The following is a 13,012-nucleotide window of genomic DNA, read 5'->3' as shown; positions in this document are numbered from 1 at the left end:
TTAATCTGCCTGAGCAGTGCCAGACTCACTGAGGAGAGGAGTCATTCTGGGGGCTTTTTCTCATTGCAGGACTTGAGTTGAGTTGTTCTCTCAATCTGTCTACTAATTATATTTGCAACCAGGTCATTCTGTACATTAATGTAATGAGCACTGATGAGAGTGATATTGAAGCCTTAACATACTATTACCATACTATTGAGAGTGATGTTGTTGCCATATCACCTCCTTATACTGATGACACTGACACTTCACCAACAAATGCCAACATGATTTTTTTTTTATGATCTAAATTTTTAGTATACTTTATATTAATGTGTTGTGTCAATAGATTGTCTTCCTTTTTTTTTTTTGGTATCTCTGTCTCATCGTTTTATTGTAATTTTATTTTCTCTAGAAATAGTACTCATGGTTTATTTGAATGAATTCCTTTTAATATCAATGAAGCAACTGAGGCAAAATGTGAACTTGAGTCTCCTAAAACAGAAAGGTCTTTGGGACGAAATGAAAAGTTGAGTTCCTTGTAAATAAATTCTGTGGAATCAAATTCATCTGAATTGCATATTTTTTTTTTTTTTTTTCATTTAGAATGGATTAAAACACTCGGTAAAAATTATTGAAAACTAATTTTATTTGGTTCTGCACCGAATTCTCATTATTTTAAAAGCTTGAGTTTGCAAATTTCATTATTTTATCAGCAATAAATATTTAAAATACGAGAATGTGTAAAAATAATTAATACTTTTAGTCCCCTCTCTAATGATAATATTCTGCTTTCATCCTTCATTTTATTCTTTTAACTTACATATATTTGTTTTAACTAATAAGCGTCCTGAAAGAAAATTATCAAAATAATTAGATAAGTTATGCCTTTTTACATAAGAAATATTGAATTTCTACAATTAAAATTTCAAGAAGAATAATTGTAGAGTAGAGGAACCATCCTAGAAAGCTAATGATTGATAAATAAAGCTATCAGTGATATATGGGCTGGTTATATTTTACAAAATTATGTTTCAGAGTTCAGAGTTCAGAGTTCAGATTATAATTTTAATTAGAACATCCACATTTGTACAATTAAATTTTTAATTATTTTTAACGACCACATCAGTAATTTTACAACAAAAGAGAGAGAGCCAATAGAAAATTATGTTTTTTTTTTAAATAGTTAGAAAGCAATGTCTTTAATTAAAAACTTTATAAATTAAAATTTACGTTACATTATAAAAAATAAAATAAAAAATACACATCAGCTTGTTTTCATAAATAAAAAACAAATTTTAATTGCAGATACTCTTACTCTTTGAGAAAGTCAGTAATTTAATAAAGAACAAAATTAAATCTTTATAAATTTAAAATTAATTTTAACATAAAAGAATAATTATGTAACAAAATATATTAGACAGAATTTTTACTATTTAAAATAATAATTATAATATCTTAAAATTTAGGAGAAATACGTAATTTTAAATTTTTGAAGAATGTTTCTCAATTAAAAAAATGAGTGAGTCTATGGTACTATGCATATCACGGGTTGTTAACGTGCTACGGCTCTATATTCGAGTTTTCAAATCCTAACGGTCGATCCGAATTGTTCATCTTGTTCTCCATATTAATATGTATTTGGAGACCAACTTTTATATTTTTTGAAATTTTTTTTACTATTTTTTTAGATATTTAGAAAATCACTTGATCTGAAAATTCTGAACCATCCAAAAACAGTGATTTTCAATAAATCTAGAAAGATAGTAAAAAAATTTCAAAAAATGTAAAATTTGGTCTCCAAACACATTAATATGGAGAACAAGATGAACGGTTCGGATCGACCGTTAGGATTTAAAAACTCAAATATAAAGCCGCAACACGGTAACAAATCGTAATATGTTGAAGCGTGACAAAAACAATAACGAGTTAGGCTAATATGACATTGGTGTTATTTGAAACTAAATAACACCACATCTTAAACTCTTAGATCTGCTTTAAGATTCGTAATATCCGCTTTTACTGTTCAAGCACTTTATTTTGTACGAATCTTAAAGCAGATCTAAGGGTTTAAGATGTGGTGTTATTTAGTTTCAAATAACACCAATATCATATTAGCCTAACTTAGTGGTTTGCAACTCGGGCGGGTACGGGTACCCGGGTATACCCGTCTCGGGTACGGGTACGTCTCGGGTACGGGTATACTCGGGTACAAGGGTATTCGGGTACGGGTATGGCGGGTATAATTTTCAAAATCCATACCCTACCCCGTCCTATACCCTTACCCGTGTACCCTTGACGGGTACGGCGGGTACGGGTATTTTTTTTTTTTTGGTGTTTTTTTTTTGGTGTTTTTTTTTTTTGGTGTTTTTTTTTTTGGTGTTTTTTTTTTTTTTGGTGTTTTTTTTCTGGTTTTTGTTTTTTTGTTGGTTTTTTTCTGATTTTTTTCTGGTTTTTTCTGGTTTTTTTCTGATTTATTTGGGGGGAAAAAATCAGAATTTTTGAATTTTGAAATGGATGAACAGTAACTCGGGTATACGGGTACGGGTACTTGGGTAGTCGGGTACGGGTAAACTCGGGTAGGGTATGGTCGGGTATTGGTCCAAAATAACGGGTCCGGTCCGGTTTTTGCCCGTACCCGCGTACCCGAGTACCCGAGTACCCGAGTACCCGACCCATACCCGAGCTCGGGCACGGGTACCCCGGGCGGCGGGTACGGACGGGTACGGGCGGGTATACCCGACTGGGGTAAAATCAATCCACTAGCCTAACTCAACAATAACGGGCAGAGAGCCAGAGACCCATTAGTGGGCCGGTCAAAGGCCCAAATAAGTGTGGCTTCCTCTGCATCGCTTTCCTCAGATCACTGTAACTCAGACATACTCACCTGATCAGTAGTCAACAGATCCTGTGAAGTAACTCAAATTTTAAGTTGAGATCCGGGCCGTACGATCAGAATCTGAGCCAATCATTCCTGAGGTGGAATGCCCAGATCCCTTTAATATTCGTGCTTAAGTTGATCTCTCACGGTTCAGATCTAAATCCAAAATTTGAGTTCCTTTAGGTAAAGCGGAAAGAAACAAATTGTCTATAACGATCGCGATCAATCGCGACCTCGTTAGAACTCGGTGCCAATTAACCAACGATGCGAGAACAATTCTTTGAACAAAGAGCGTACTACTACGATCGATGCTTCGATCTCTGACCACCAGCAACCCCCTTTCTCTTCTCCAAATCCCTAAATCAAAAACCAGCAAACAGTCATCACTGGAGCTGAAACTGGAGAGGAGAGAGAGGAAGGTAACCTTGTGCGCCAAGAAGAGAAATTTCAATGTGGAGGTGGTGGTAGGTGAAGATGACGACATGGAGGTGAGACTTGATCTGTTTAATAGACAAATTGTGAGAACGGGGTTGTTTAGGGAATGGAGGAGAAGGCGGTTTTATGAGAATGCCAGAGAGAAGTTGAAACGCAAGCGGCGTGAAGCTGCTTTGTTGCGTAGAAGAAGAAGGTATGTATCAACTTGTAATTTCTCCTTTCAATCTATCGTTATTTAATATACAAATGGAATTGGGAATTGTTAGATGATCACTGGATATGTCCATTATTTATTTCACCGGAGAGCATCTCACTTAATTTAGGGATAGTTAATTTTATAGTGTAGATTTTATATTAATGAAAATCAATACAGAATCGATTACCAAAAATATTAAATCGGTTTATTTTTTTAGCATCTTCCATTTCATGAGAAATAATTTTGTTTTTCAATAGTCTAATCATAAAGGGTCTAGTCTGCAAATTATGACAAAAAAGGATCCAGAAATGCAAAATGGAAACCACCTGAAACTTGAGAAGTAGATTTTGAATAATTCAATCATATGAACTGCTATTAGAGTGAGGCTATGGTATTATACATAGTGCGGATTGTTCCATACTACATATCAATTTAATCATTTTCAAAGACTAAATAGCTAATCTGAACTGTTCAACATGTTATGAAAATGTACTTGCATACTAAAATTTACATTTTTAGAAATATTTTTACTATTTTTTTAGATAGGTAGAAATGACTATGAATGGTCTAAATTTTTAGATAAAGTGATTTACTACTCATCTAAAAAAAGTTTAAAAATTCTAAAAAATGTAAATTTGATCTACAAGTACATTTTTATATGGAGAATTGGAGATCATGTTGAACGGTTCAGATTAATTGTTTGGGCTTTTAAAATATAGATATTGATTCATGGTATGGACCAATATGTGCTATTGATAGTACCGTAGCCTCACTCTTGCTATTAAAATATAAAGTAGATTTTCATATGCATTTCTCCATGCCTATTAACATTTTGTTGTTGAAATAAATTTACAGGCTTCATAGACAAAAAGCTTCCTTGGAACAAAATGAAGAATCACAAATTGAAAACGACAGTATGGAAGATGAGTTTTGGGCCTTCTCAGATGAGGAGTTTGATGAACTGATAGATGATGAAGAGGATTCAAATGAAGAACTCGAGTTGTATTTTCAAGATGGCGATGGTGAAGGTACCTGGCACGTTTTATGATCGAATATCTCATAATTGAATATATGCTATAACCTTTTGAATTTATCAGAAGTATATATGTGTATACTATATATAGTTTAGTTTATTTAACATGTAAATATTTCCCTGGTACTGCTGTGTACCAGTGATGCTTTAGGAGCTTGCTGTATTTATTTATTTTCTGTGCTTTTGTGAATAGGATTTTGTTCTTAAACTATTTCTTTGATAAATTTCCTTTGGCAATCTTTTTTGTGTTAGATTTTCCTTAAAATTAGAAAATAAATCCTCTCATAAGAAAATGGAAGATATGATAAATCCACATAATTTTGACTTTTAGTGAACTACTTGAAGGAACTTAAAAAAAAAAATGAGAAAAACTGTTTTAGTCCTTAATCAGACACTCTTTGCAGATTTCTTTTGCCAAACTGCCCGTAGGCAAAATCAAAACGAGCCTGTTGGGACGTACTTGACAAAATAATGGCAAGGATATCTTTTATAAATTCACTTGTTGATGACCAGCTTTTGTTTTTTTTTTTTTGTTTTTTATTAAAAGATAAATGTCTTATTATTATAGTATTTGTTTTCTATGGTAATGGTTAAAAGCATGAACTAACAACTATATCAAATATTAACCCAACAATCTTTGATTATTTATCTCGAATTCAAAAGAGAGAAATAAGCCACTAATTAAAGGTGTTTGAAAAATGTGTTGGGTGGCTTGATCCCCAACCCTCTAATTAAAAAGATTAAAAAAAATGAAATATAATTTAATAAGCCATTAGTTAAAGCATTGATGTAGAGAAGCTTAGCTAGATGCAGATGCAGGGCATGCAAGCCTTGAGTAATTACTAGGGGTGCAAAAGGATTGGTTACAGATTGGATAATGGTAAAATCATATCTATATCCTCTTTTGTTTTTTGGTTACATATTGAATATTAGAAGGATACATATACGAATCAGATATTAAACAGATACATATACGGATATCTACCTTCTATAATAGTGGATAACAAATTATTTTTCATAATATGTTTTAAACTATATGGTATGTATCTATTATTCAGATACAAATAATATAATTTAAATTTAAAATTATATCCGTATCCTTATTTGCATGGATATTCGGATATCAGATATCCGTATCTAATTTTTAGATACAGATTCAAATTCGGACAAATAATATCTAATTTGTTTGCATCCCTAGTGATTCCTTTTCATTATTTTGGTCTATATCTGGAGCTTATTGCTACAATTAAATTCGTGAGTACACAGTTTGACTGGTCCTTCCTACTTACTGCTTATTATGCACAATTTTTCGAGAAATATCAATTTAACTAGCAATGAAATAATTGATAAATTAAGATATATAATAAGAGAATATTATGGATTTAATTTCAATCATATAAACAGCTCATAGAAAAACATGCCAGTAAAGCAAAAATATGAAAGCTGTCCGGCCCAAGATGGGAAGAGGATCTGCGGCTTTTTCTAGTAAAAAAAGCAGCCTCCTGTTATCCGTTTTCTCTCTATCTCTCTCTTTAAAAAAGAGAAGAGAGAGAAAGAAGATCATGTGAGAGAGAGAGTAAGAGGAGAGAGATAGAGAGAATAGTAGAAAAAGAGCAGGATTAGAATAGCACCGGATCCCATTCCCCCAAGATGAGTGATTTAAGCAGTTTAAAAATAGCTCAAATTTGTCTGTCTGGAGCAGGTACCCTCGATAAGATACATGGTCAAAGATGTGTCATATAAATATTTTTTTTTAAAAGTAGTTGATGATCCAAATTACCGAATTTTTTATTAATAGAAATAAAATAAATAAAATATATAAAAAGAACACTACTGTTGAGTTTTGTCGAAAACTAAGTAGACCGGGTCCTGTAAACCCGTCCCACCGGACGGGTCCAATTGACCTGTCCCGGTTAATCGAATTAGCCGTTAACTAACATCACGGAAAAAAAAAAAAAAATTTCCCGGATGGGTTTAAGCATCCCGTCCTGAGTCTGTAAAAAAAAAAAAAAAAAAAAAATTCCGGACGGATTTAAGCATCCCGTCCCAAGTCTGTAAAAAAAAAAAAAAAAAAAAAAAAATCTGGACGGGTTAAGTAAACCCGTCCAGAATTTGAAATATTATATTATTATATTATATTATATTATATTATATTATATTATTATATTATATTATATTATATTATTATATTATATTATATTATATTATATTATTATATTATATTATGATTTTATATATATTATATTTTTTTGTTTTTTATATTATATTATTATATTATTATATTATGATTTTAAACATTTGAATTAATTTAGTATAAAGTCAATCGGTCAAGATTAAAAGATTAATAAATTAATTTTAGTGCATTTATTTTTTGAACGTTTTCTTACCGCTTGACTTTATACTAAATTAATTTGAACGTTTAAAATTTTCACATGTAGATGCATCACTCGTAAGATAGGCAGGTTCTAACGGTTTGGATTCGTCATTTGAAAACGATTTAATAAGTTTTGGAGTTAAGCTCACCAAACACTTTGATGAACTTAAGCACAACTAAACTAGTTTTATTCATAATATAATATATATATATAAGTATATTAATATAATAATATAATATAAAAACAAAAAAATATAATATATATAAAATCATAATATAATATAATATAATATAATAATATAATATAATATAATATAATATAATATAATATAATAATATAATATAATATAATATAATAATATAATATAATAATATAATATAATATAATAATATAATATAATATAATAATATAATATAATAATATAATATAATATAATAATATAATATAATATAATATAATATAATAATATAAATATAATATTTCAAATTCTGGACGAGTTTACCTAAACCGTCCAGATTTTTTTTTTTTTTTTTTTTTTTTTTTACAGACTCGGGACGGGCTGCTTAAACCCGTCCGAGAATTTTTTTTTTTTCCGTGACGTTAGTTAACGGCTAATCCGATTAACCGGGACGGGTCAATTGGACCCGTCCGGTGGGACGGGTTTACAGGACCCGGTCTACTTAGTTTTCGACAAAACTCAACAGTAGTGTTCTTTTTAAATATTTTATTTATTTTATTTCTATTAATAAAAAATTCGGATCCAAATTATTTTATTGCTTCTTGTACAATTTATTTAGCTAACTTACAAACAAGTAGTTGAACTATCTTCTCCATCTCGATGTCTAACCCCATCTTGGGTCATCTCTTCTCCTCCCAGATCTTATTATATCAAATCCTAGCCGCTAGGAAAAAGTACGTCGGTGTGAGCACTGAGTTTATAACTTACAAGGATTATTTGTCTAATTAGTTTGTTCATTTGAAATAGTGTGGGATTGTTGCTTGTTGGCATAATGAAGGTAAGCCTATATATGTTCTAGTAATTGTGAAAAAAAGGTGTTACAGTTAGAGTTTTGATTGTGAACATTTAATTTAGAATTTGGCTCCCTATAATTGGAGAAAATCACGGATTTAATTTCAGTCAAAGAAGCAAGCTCATGGAAAAGAGAGCAAGAAAATGAAAAATATGAAAGCTGTTCGGCGCAAGATGAGGGATTTAAGCAGTTTAAAAAGAGCTCAAATTTGTCTCTATCTGGAGGAGGTATCCTCGATAAGATACATGGTCAAAGATGTGTCATAGAAATATTATTTTTTTAAAAGTTGTTGATGATCAAAATTATTTTATTGCCTCTTGTACAATTTATTTAGCTAACTTTCAAACAAGTGATTGAACTATCTTTATCTAATAACTCGAGCTGCTGTACCGATCATCCCTGCAAACAAAGTTAATACACTTTCAATCCCCCAGATCCACAAACACACACACACACACCAAAAAAGAAGAAGATGGCAGAGGCGGCTGTGAGCTATGTGTTGTGTAAGCTTGCTGATGCCTTGCTGAAGAAAGCTCAGGAACTGCACGATGTTCGTGGTCAGATGGATCAGATGCAGTTGGAGCTTGGCTTCATCAAAGCTTATTTAAGAGATGCTGATTCCAAGCAGCATAAGGGAAATGAATTAGTAAAAATTTGGGTGAACAGTGTCAGAGACATGGCCTACAAAATAGAAGATGTGATTGATACCTTCCTTGTTGAGATTGAAGAAAACTGTCCAAAAACCAATTCCTTCTTCTCCATAATGCTTCCGGTTGCAAAAAAACCAAAAATGATGAGCAAGTTGGTTGGAGAGCTTGAAGAAATCACACAGAAACTCAACATTATTTACCAGCGCGGTACTGACTTGGGAATTAAGGATCTTGGTGTTGGTACCCATGAAGAACCTTTTAGGCCGACAAAACCTTCTGAAATTGATGATTCAGAAGTTGTTGGCCTTGAGGCAGATAAGCACCAGATTATGAAGCAGCTGCTTGATAGATACATTTCAAGGCGCACGGTGCTCTCGATTGTGGGTACTGGTGGCCTTGGAAAGACCACTTTGGCTCAAAAAGTATACAAAGGGTACGTGCGTGCATGTGTTCTTCTTTGTGGGGCAATCTATAACAAGATAATTAATTGTTAAGAAGTCACCTGTCCAAATTCGATCCTTTGTTCAGATTTATCCACACAAAGACGCGATTAAGTTATTCTTATATCCTAACAACACATAGACTTGTTACAAAATGTTGTTCATATCTTCTTAACAATAAAATACTCTATCAGAGAATTAACTTTTGATCTAGTGGAAAAAAGGTAATGCTCTATGTATAGGAGGTCAGAATTTCAACGACTGGATGAACTTTTATGGAAAATATTAAATGTTGTGACTTGATTCCTTCAATCCTCTAACAAAATACAAATAATTAATCATGTAATCATGGAAAAGATCTCCAATGAAATTTTCTCTTTCTGTTGCTTTTTCTCTGGACAATAACACATCTATTTTTTGTAATTACAGGGATGAATTAAAGGGGCAATTCGATTGCCGCAAATGGCTGTCTATTTCTCAAAAGTTCAATTTAAACGATCTCTTGAGAGAAATCCTTTACTCAATTGAACCTAATTTGAAAAATAAAAGTCCACCCATAGCAGATGAGGATTTACCGGAGGAGCTTAAGAGCTCTTTGGAAAACAAGAGGTACTTAATTGTCCTAGATGATGTGTGGACAATTGATCTTTGGGAGCGATTGAAGATACAGTTACCCGATTCCAATAATGCAAGCCGCGTGATAATTACTAGCAGATCACTTGATGTTGCTAAAGCAGCAGATTGCAGCACAAGTCCCTATAAACTCAGTTACCTAAATGAGGATGAGAGTCTAGCTCTCCTCTTCAGAAAGGCTTTTCAACAACATATACAACCTGAGAATTATCCTCCTGATCTCTTGGAAGTTGCCAAAAAATTAACAAAAAAATGTGGAGGGTTACCATTGGGATTGGTTGTGCTAGGTGGTATCCTGGTAAGGAGAGAGCGCACATATACTGCGTGGAGCACATTGGAGGAGACCATGGATTGGCACAATGAAGATGGAAAGAAGTGCTCGCAGGTCCTAGCCATGAGTTATGAAGACTTGCCTTACGATCTCAAACCATGTTTTCTTTATTTCGCATCATTTCCTGAAGATCATAAGATTTCGGGAAAACATGTTAAAAGAATGTGGTTGGCTGAAGGATTTATACCTAAAAATAGAGCTGAAGGATTTATACCTAAAAATAGAGCTGGAACAATGGAGGACAGAGCTGAGGAATTCCTTCAAGAGCTAGTGCAAAGGTACAAGACATCTCTTTTGAATTTTATTTTTGAAGGCATAAAAGAAGTTCTGAAATTTACAAAATCTAGTGCCCAGTCACATCACATTCACACCAACTTTATAAAAATAAAATTGTAAACCTAAACCCAAAGCACACTAATTCTTCTCAAACTACTCCCCCAAAATTCATTCAGTACCCGATACTCACATGAGCTCTAGTTTACTTCCTTAATTCAACCATTCTCCCAAAGATGTAAACCTTTCGACTGGATATTTCTAATCTAGTTTTGATTTTGAGTTTATAAACAAGATGGTTGATGTAATGAATAATTTAGCACAAATTCTAACTTTATGTACTTCAGCTCTTTATATATATTGTAAATTATAGTTCTTGCTTATTACAAGGTCAAAGTAAATGCCAGTAACAATAACAAATTGATTATATTTTAGTATATTTGTATAAATTAGTATCTTTAGTGCATAAAAGTCATGGATGTCAATTTGTATGGAAAATACTGTTGCAGATGCTTGATTCAAGTCACTGTAAAATCTTGGAATGGTTGCTGCAAATACTGCAGTATGCATGATCTTCTACGGGACCTGGCTATTCGCGAAGCCGAGGAAGAGAAATTCTTCACCGTATTCTCAAATGTACAAGATTGTAACCATCTAGATGCAAGAAAGCCTCGTCGTGCAGCACTGCAATTTTGCAGTCCTACCAAGGATGGTGTTTATTCAGAAAACACTCGTGCTTTACTCTGTTTTTCTTTTCATCAGCGATATTCTTCAATTAATAATGGCTTTATACTACTAAATTATAGTGGGCTTAGACTATTAAGAGTATTAACCATTGAGCATGTGGATATGAGAAATTTCAACAGTAGTAAGTGGCTGAAGGACATGATACACTTGAGGTACTTGGGTTTTAGATACTGTGAAATTGAACAAAATATATTAGAGAAGAATTCCTTCTATAATCTAGAAACCATTGATTTAACAGAATCAACTATAGGTAAGGGAACTAAAAAAACTACAAATCATGTTGTAGTCCCAACTCTAAGACATGTATATGGTAACCGGCATTTAGAAAAAATTTGCCCATTAAAATGGGATCACCTTACTAATCTACAAACATTAAAAAGTGTGGGACACCAAGAAGTTCCTTATTTAGGAGGTTGTATCAACTTGCGTACGTTTGGTGTTCACTATTGGATGGAGGAGACATCACCTTGTGATAAGTTAAAGACTATTAATTTTCTAGAAGAGTGGGAAACTCTCAAGGGTGTGTTGATAAGGACAAAGCAGTTGATCTCCCTCAGGATTGTAGTGAGGTCTGTTGTGGGGTTTATTGTACCATTTGGCGGTACAAGAGGCTTACCTTGTCATGAGAAGATACAATGTCTATATCTCGCTGGAGAGTTGGGAGGACCTATATGTGTTCCAAATGTTGAGATGTTCCCAACAAACCTTACCAAATTGAGGCTTGAATGTTCTAGACTTTGGGAAAATCCAATGCCCCTATTTGAAAGGCTACAGAGCCTCAGAATACTTCAGTTGCGACAACACTCATATCTTGGAACAGAGCTGATCTGTTCAACCAGAGGGTTACCTAAACTTGAAAAACTGGAGATTGGAAATATGCCGTATCTACGTCATTGGTACATAAAAGAGGGAGCTATGCCCATCCTTAGTCACCTCAAAATTGATGGGTGTTGGATGCTGCTAGCACTTCCCGAGCTACAAAATGTGCCGACTCTTAAAGAGCTATTAGTATGTAGCCTTTCACCTGTGCTAGAAGAACGTATGCAAGGAGAAGATTATTACAAAATTGAGAATATCCCATCTGTGCGTCATGTGCGTCAAACCTCGTCAAAGTAGTTGATGTAAGAATTTCTTTAAAGTTCTGTCTTGATTTGTTGTTCATATACTTTGCGTGGCTACAAAGGTTTTCTCTGATTGTCAGCACTTTTCTATTATTTTCTTGTAATTTCTACCCTTAATTATTGCATGGATTCTGTTCAGCAGGCCCTAATAACAATAAAGAGAGACTACATGAAATAATGCAAGTAGAGGACATCACATAATTACACAAATCCCCTCTCTGTGTATAGACGAACAGTTGGATTTCGAGTTTCATTGATTGTAAGTACCCTTTTTTTAAGTTTGTTGTTCATGATTTTTTCAACTTTTCATTCTTGTCATGATTGTAAGGTTTAAATTTCTATTCTATGCAGTTTTCAATTTTTTTTAATTGTATTTTACTCTTAAATATTACATGGATTTGTATTGGGCTGGGTTGTTGTGATATACTTCATTTCTGTAACAATATATATAGTTTTCCTGGTTTTGAATATTTGTTTGTAATATTAATTAATTAATACTTTGCATTTGTCTAAAACAAAAGGTTCATAATTTTATCAGGACTTCTTCAGCTCTAAACCCTGATTCAATAAAGATAAACTAATGCCTGTGTCCAAGTTTTATGTACAGGAGTTAACTGCAGCTTCTTGTTATGGTGAGGTTTATGTTATTCATATATTTGGTTGAGGTCTAATTTAAGTCATGAATGAAGCATTTTCTTATTTAATTAGTACTTGTTACTGAAGTCATCACGTAAGTTGTTGGTAGGAGAACCCTCAAAATTCACAAAATTTTCATGAGAGCCCTCAAAACTTGCAAAAAGTATATAATAGGTCCTTGTTATTGCTAAATACATGTACACTGGCTAATACTAGTAGTACCGATGATTAAATTCATTTCTGTTATATCA

At 32.9% G+C, this 13,012-nt stretch overlaps 2 protein-coding genes across 2 annotated transcripts; both read left to right on the top strand.

The window, feature by feature from the left end:
- The first annotated feature begins 3,055 nt into the window (after window positions 1-3,055).
- LOC144551508 (uncharacterized) lies at window positions 3,056-4,763 on the top strand. Its single transcript, XM_078299522.1, has 2 exons — window positions 3,056-3,488; window positions 4,347-4,763. The coding sequence occupies exons 1-2, from the start codon at window positions 3,169-3,171 to the stop codon at window positions 4,537-4,539; spliced, it is 513 nt and encodes a 170-aa protein (XP_078155648.1). The 5' UTR covers window positions 3,056-3,168; the 3' UTR covers window positions 4,540-4,763.
- Window positions 4,764-8,247: 3,484 nt separating this feature from the next.
- LOC144567082 (putative disease resistance RPP13-like protein 3) lies at window positions 8,248-12,120 on the top strand. The gene is made up of 3 exons (XM_078317161.1): window positions 8,248-9,013; window positions 9,450-10,262; window positions 10,767-12,120. Exons 1-3 carry the CDS (start codon window positions 8,403-8,405, stop codon window positions 12,118-12,120), a joined length of 2,778 nt encoding a protein of 925 aa, XP_078173287.1. The 5' UTR covers window positions 8,248-8,402.
- The last annotated feature ends 892 nt before the right edge of the window (window positions 12,121-13,012 follow it).

The sequence above is a fragment of the Carex rostrata genome, chromosome 1 (assembly GCF_964058835.1).
Source record: "Carex rostrata chromosome 1, lpCarRost1.2, whole genome shotgun sequence".
Classification (NCBI taxonomy): Eukaryota; Viridiplantae; Streptophyta; class Magnoliopsida; order Poales; family Cyperaceae; genus Carex; species Carex rostrata.
Note: the sequence above shows the minus strand (reverse complement) of the source record. Positions and strands in the feature narration are given on the sequence as shown.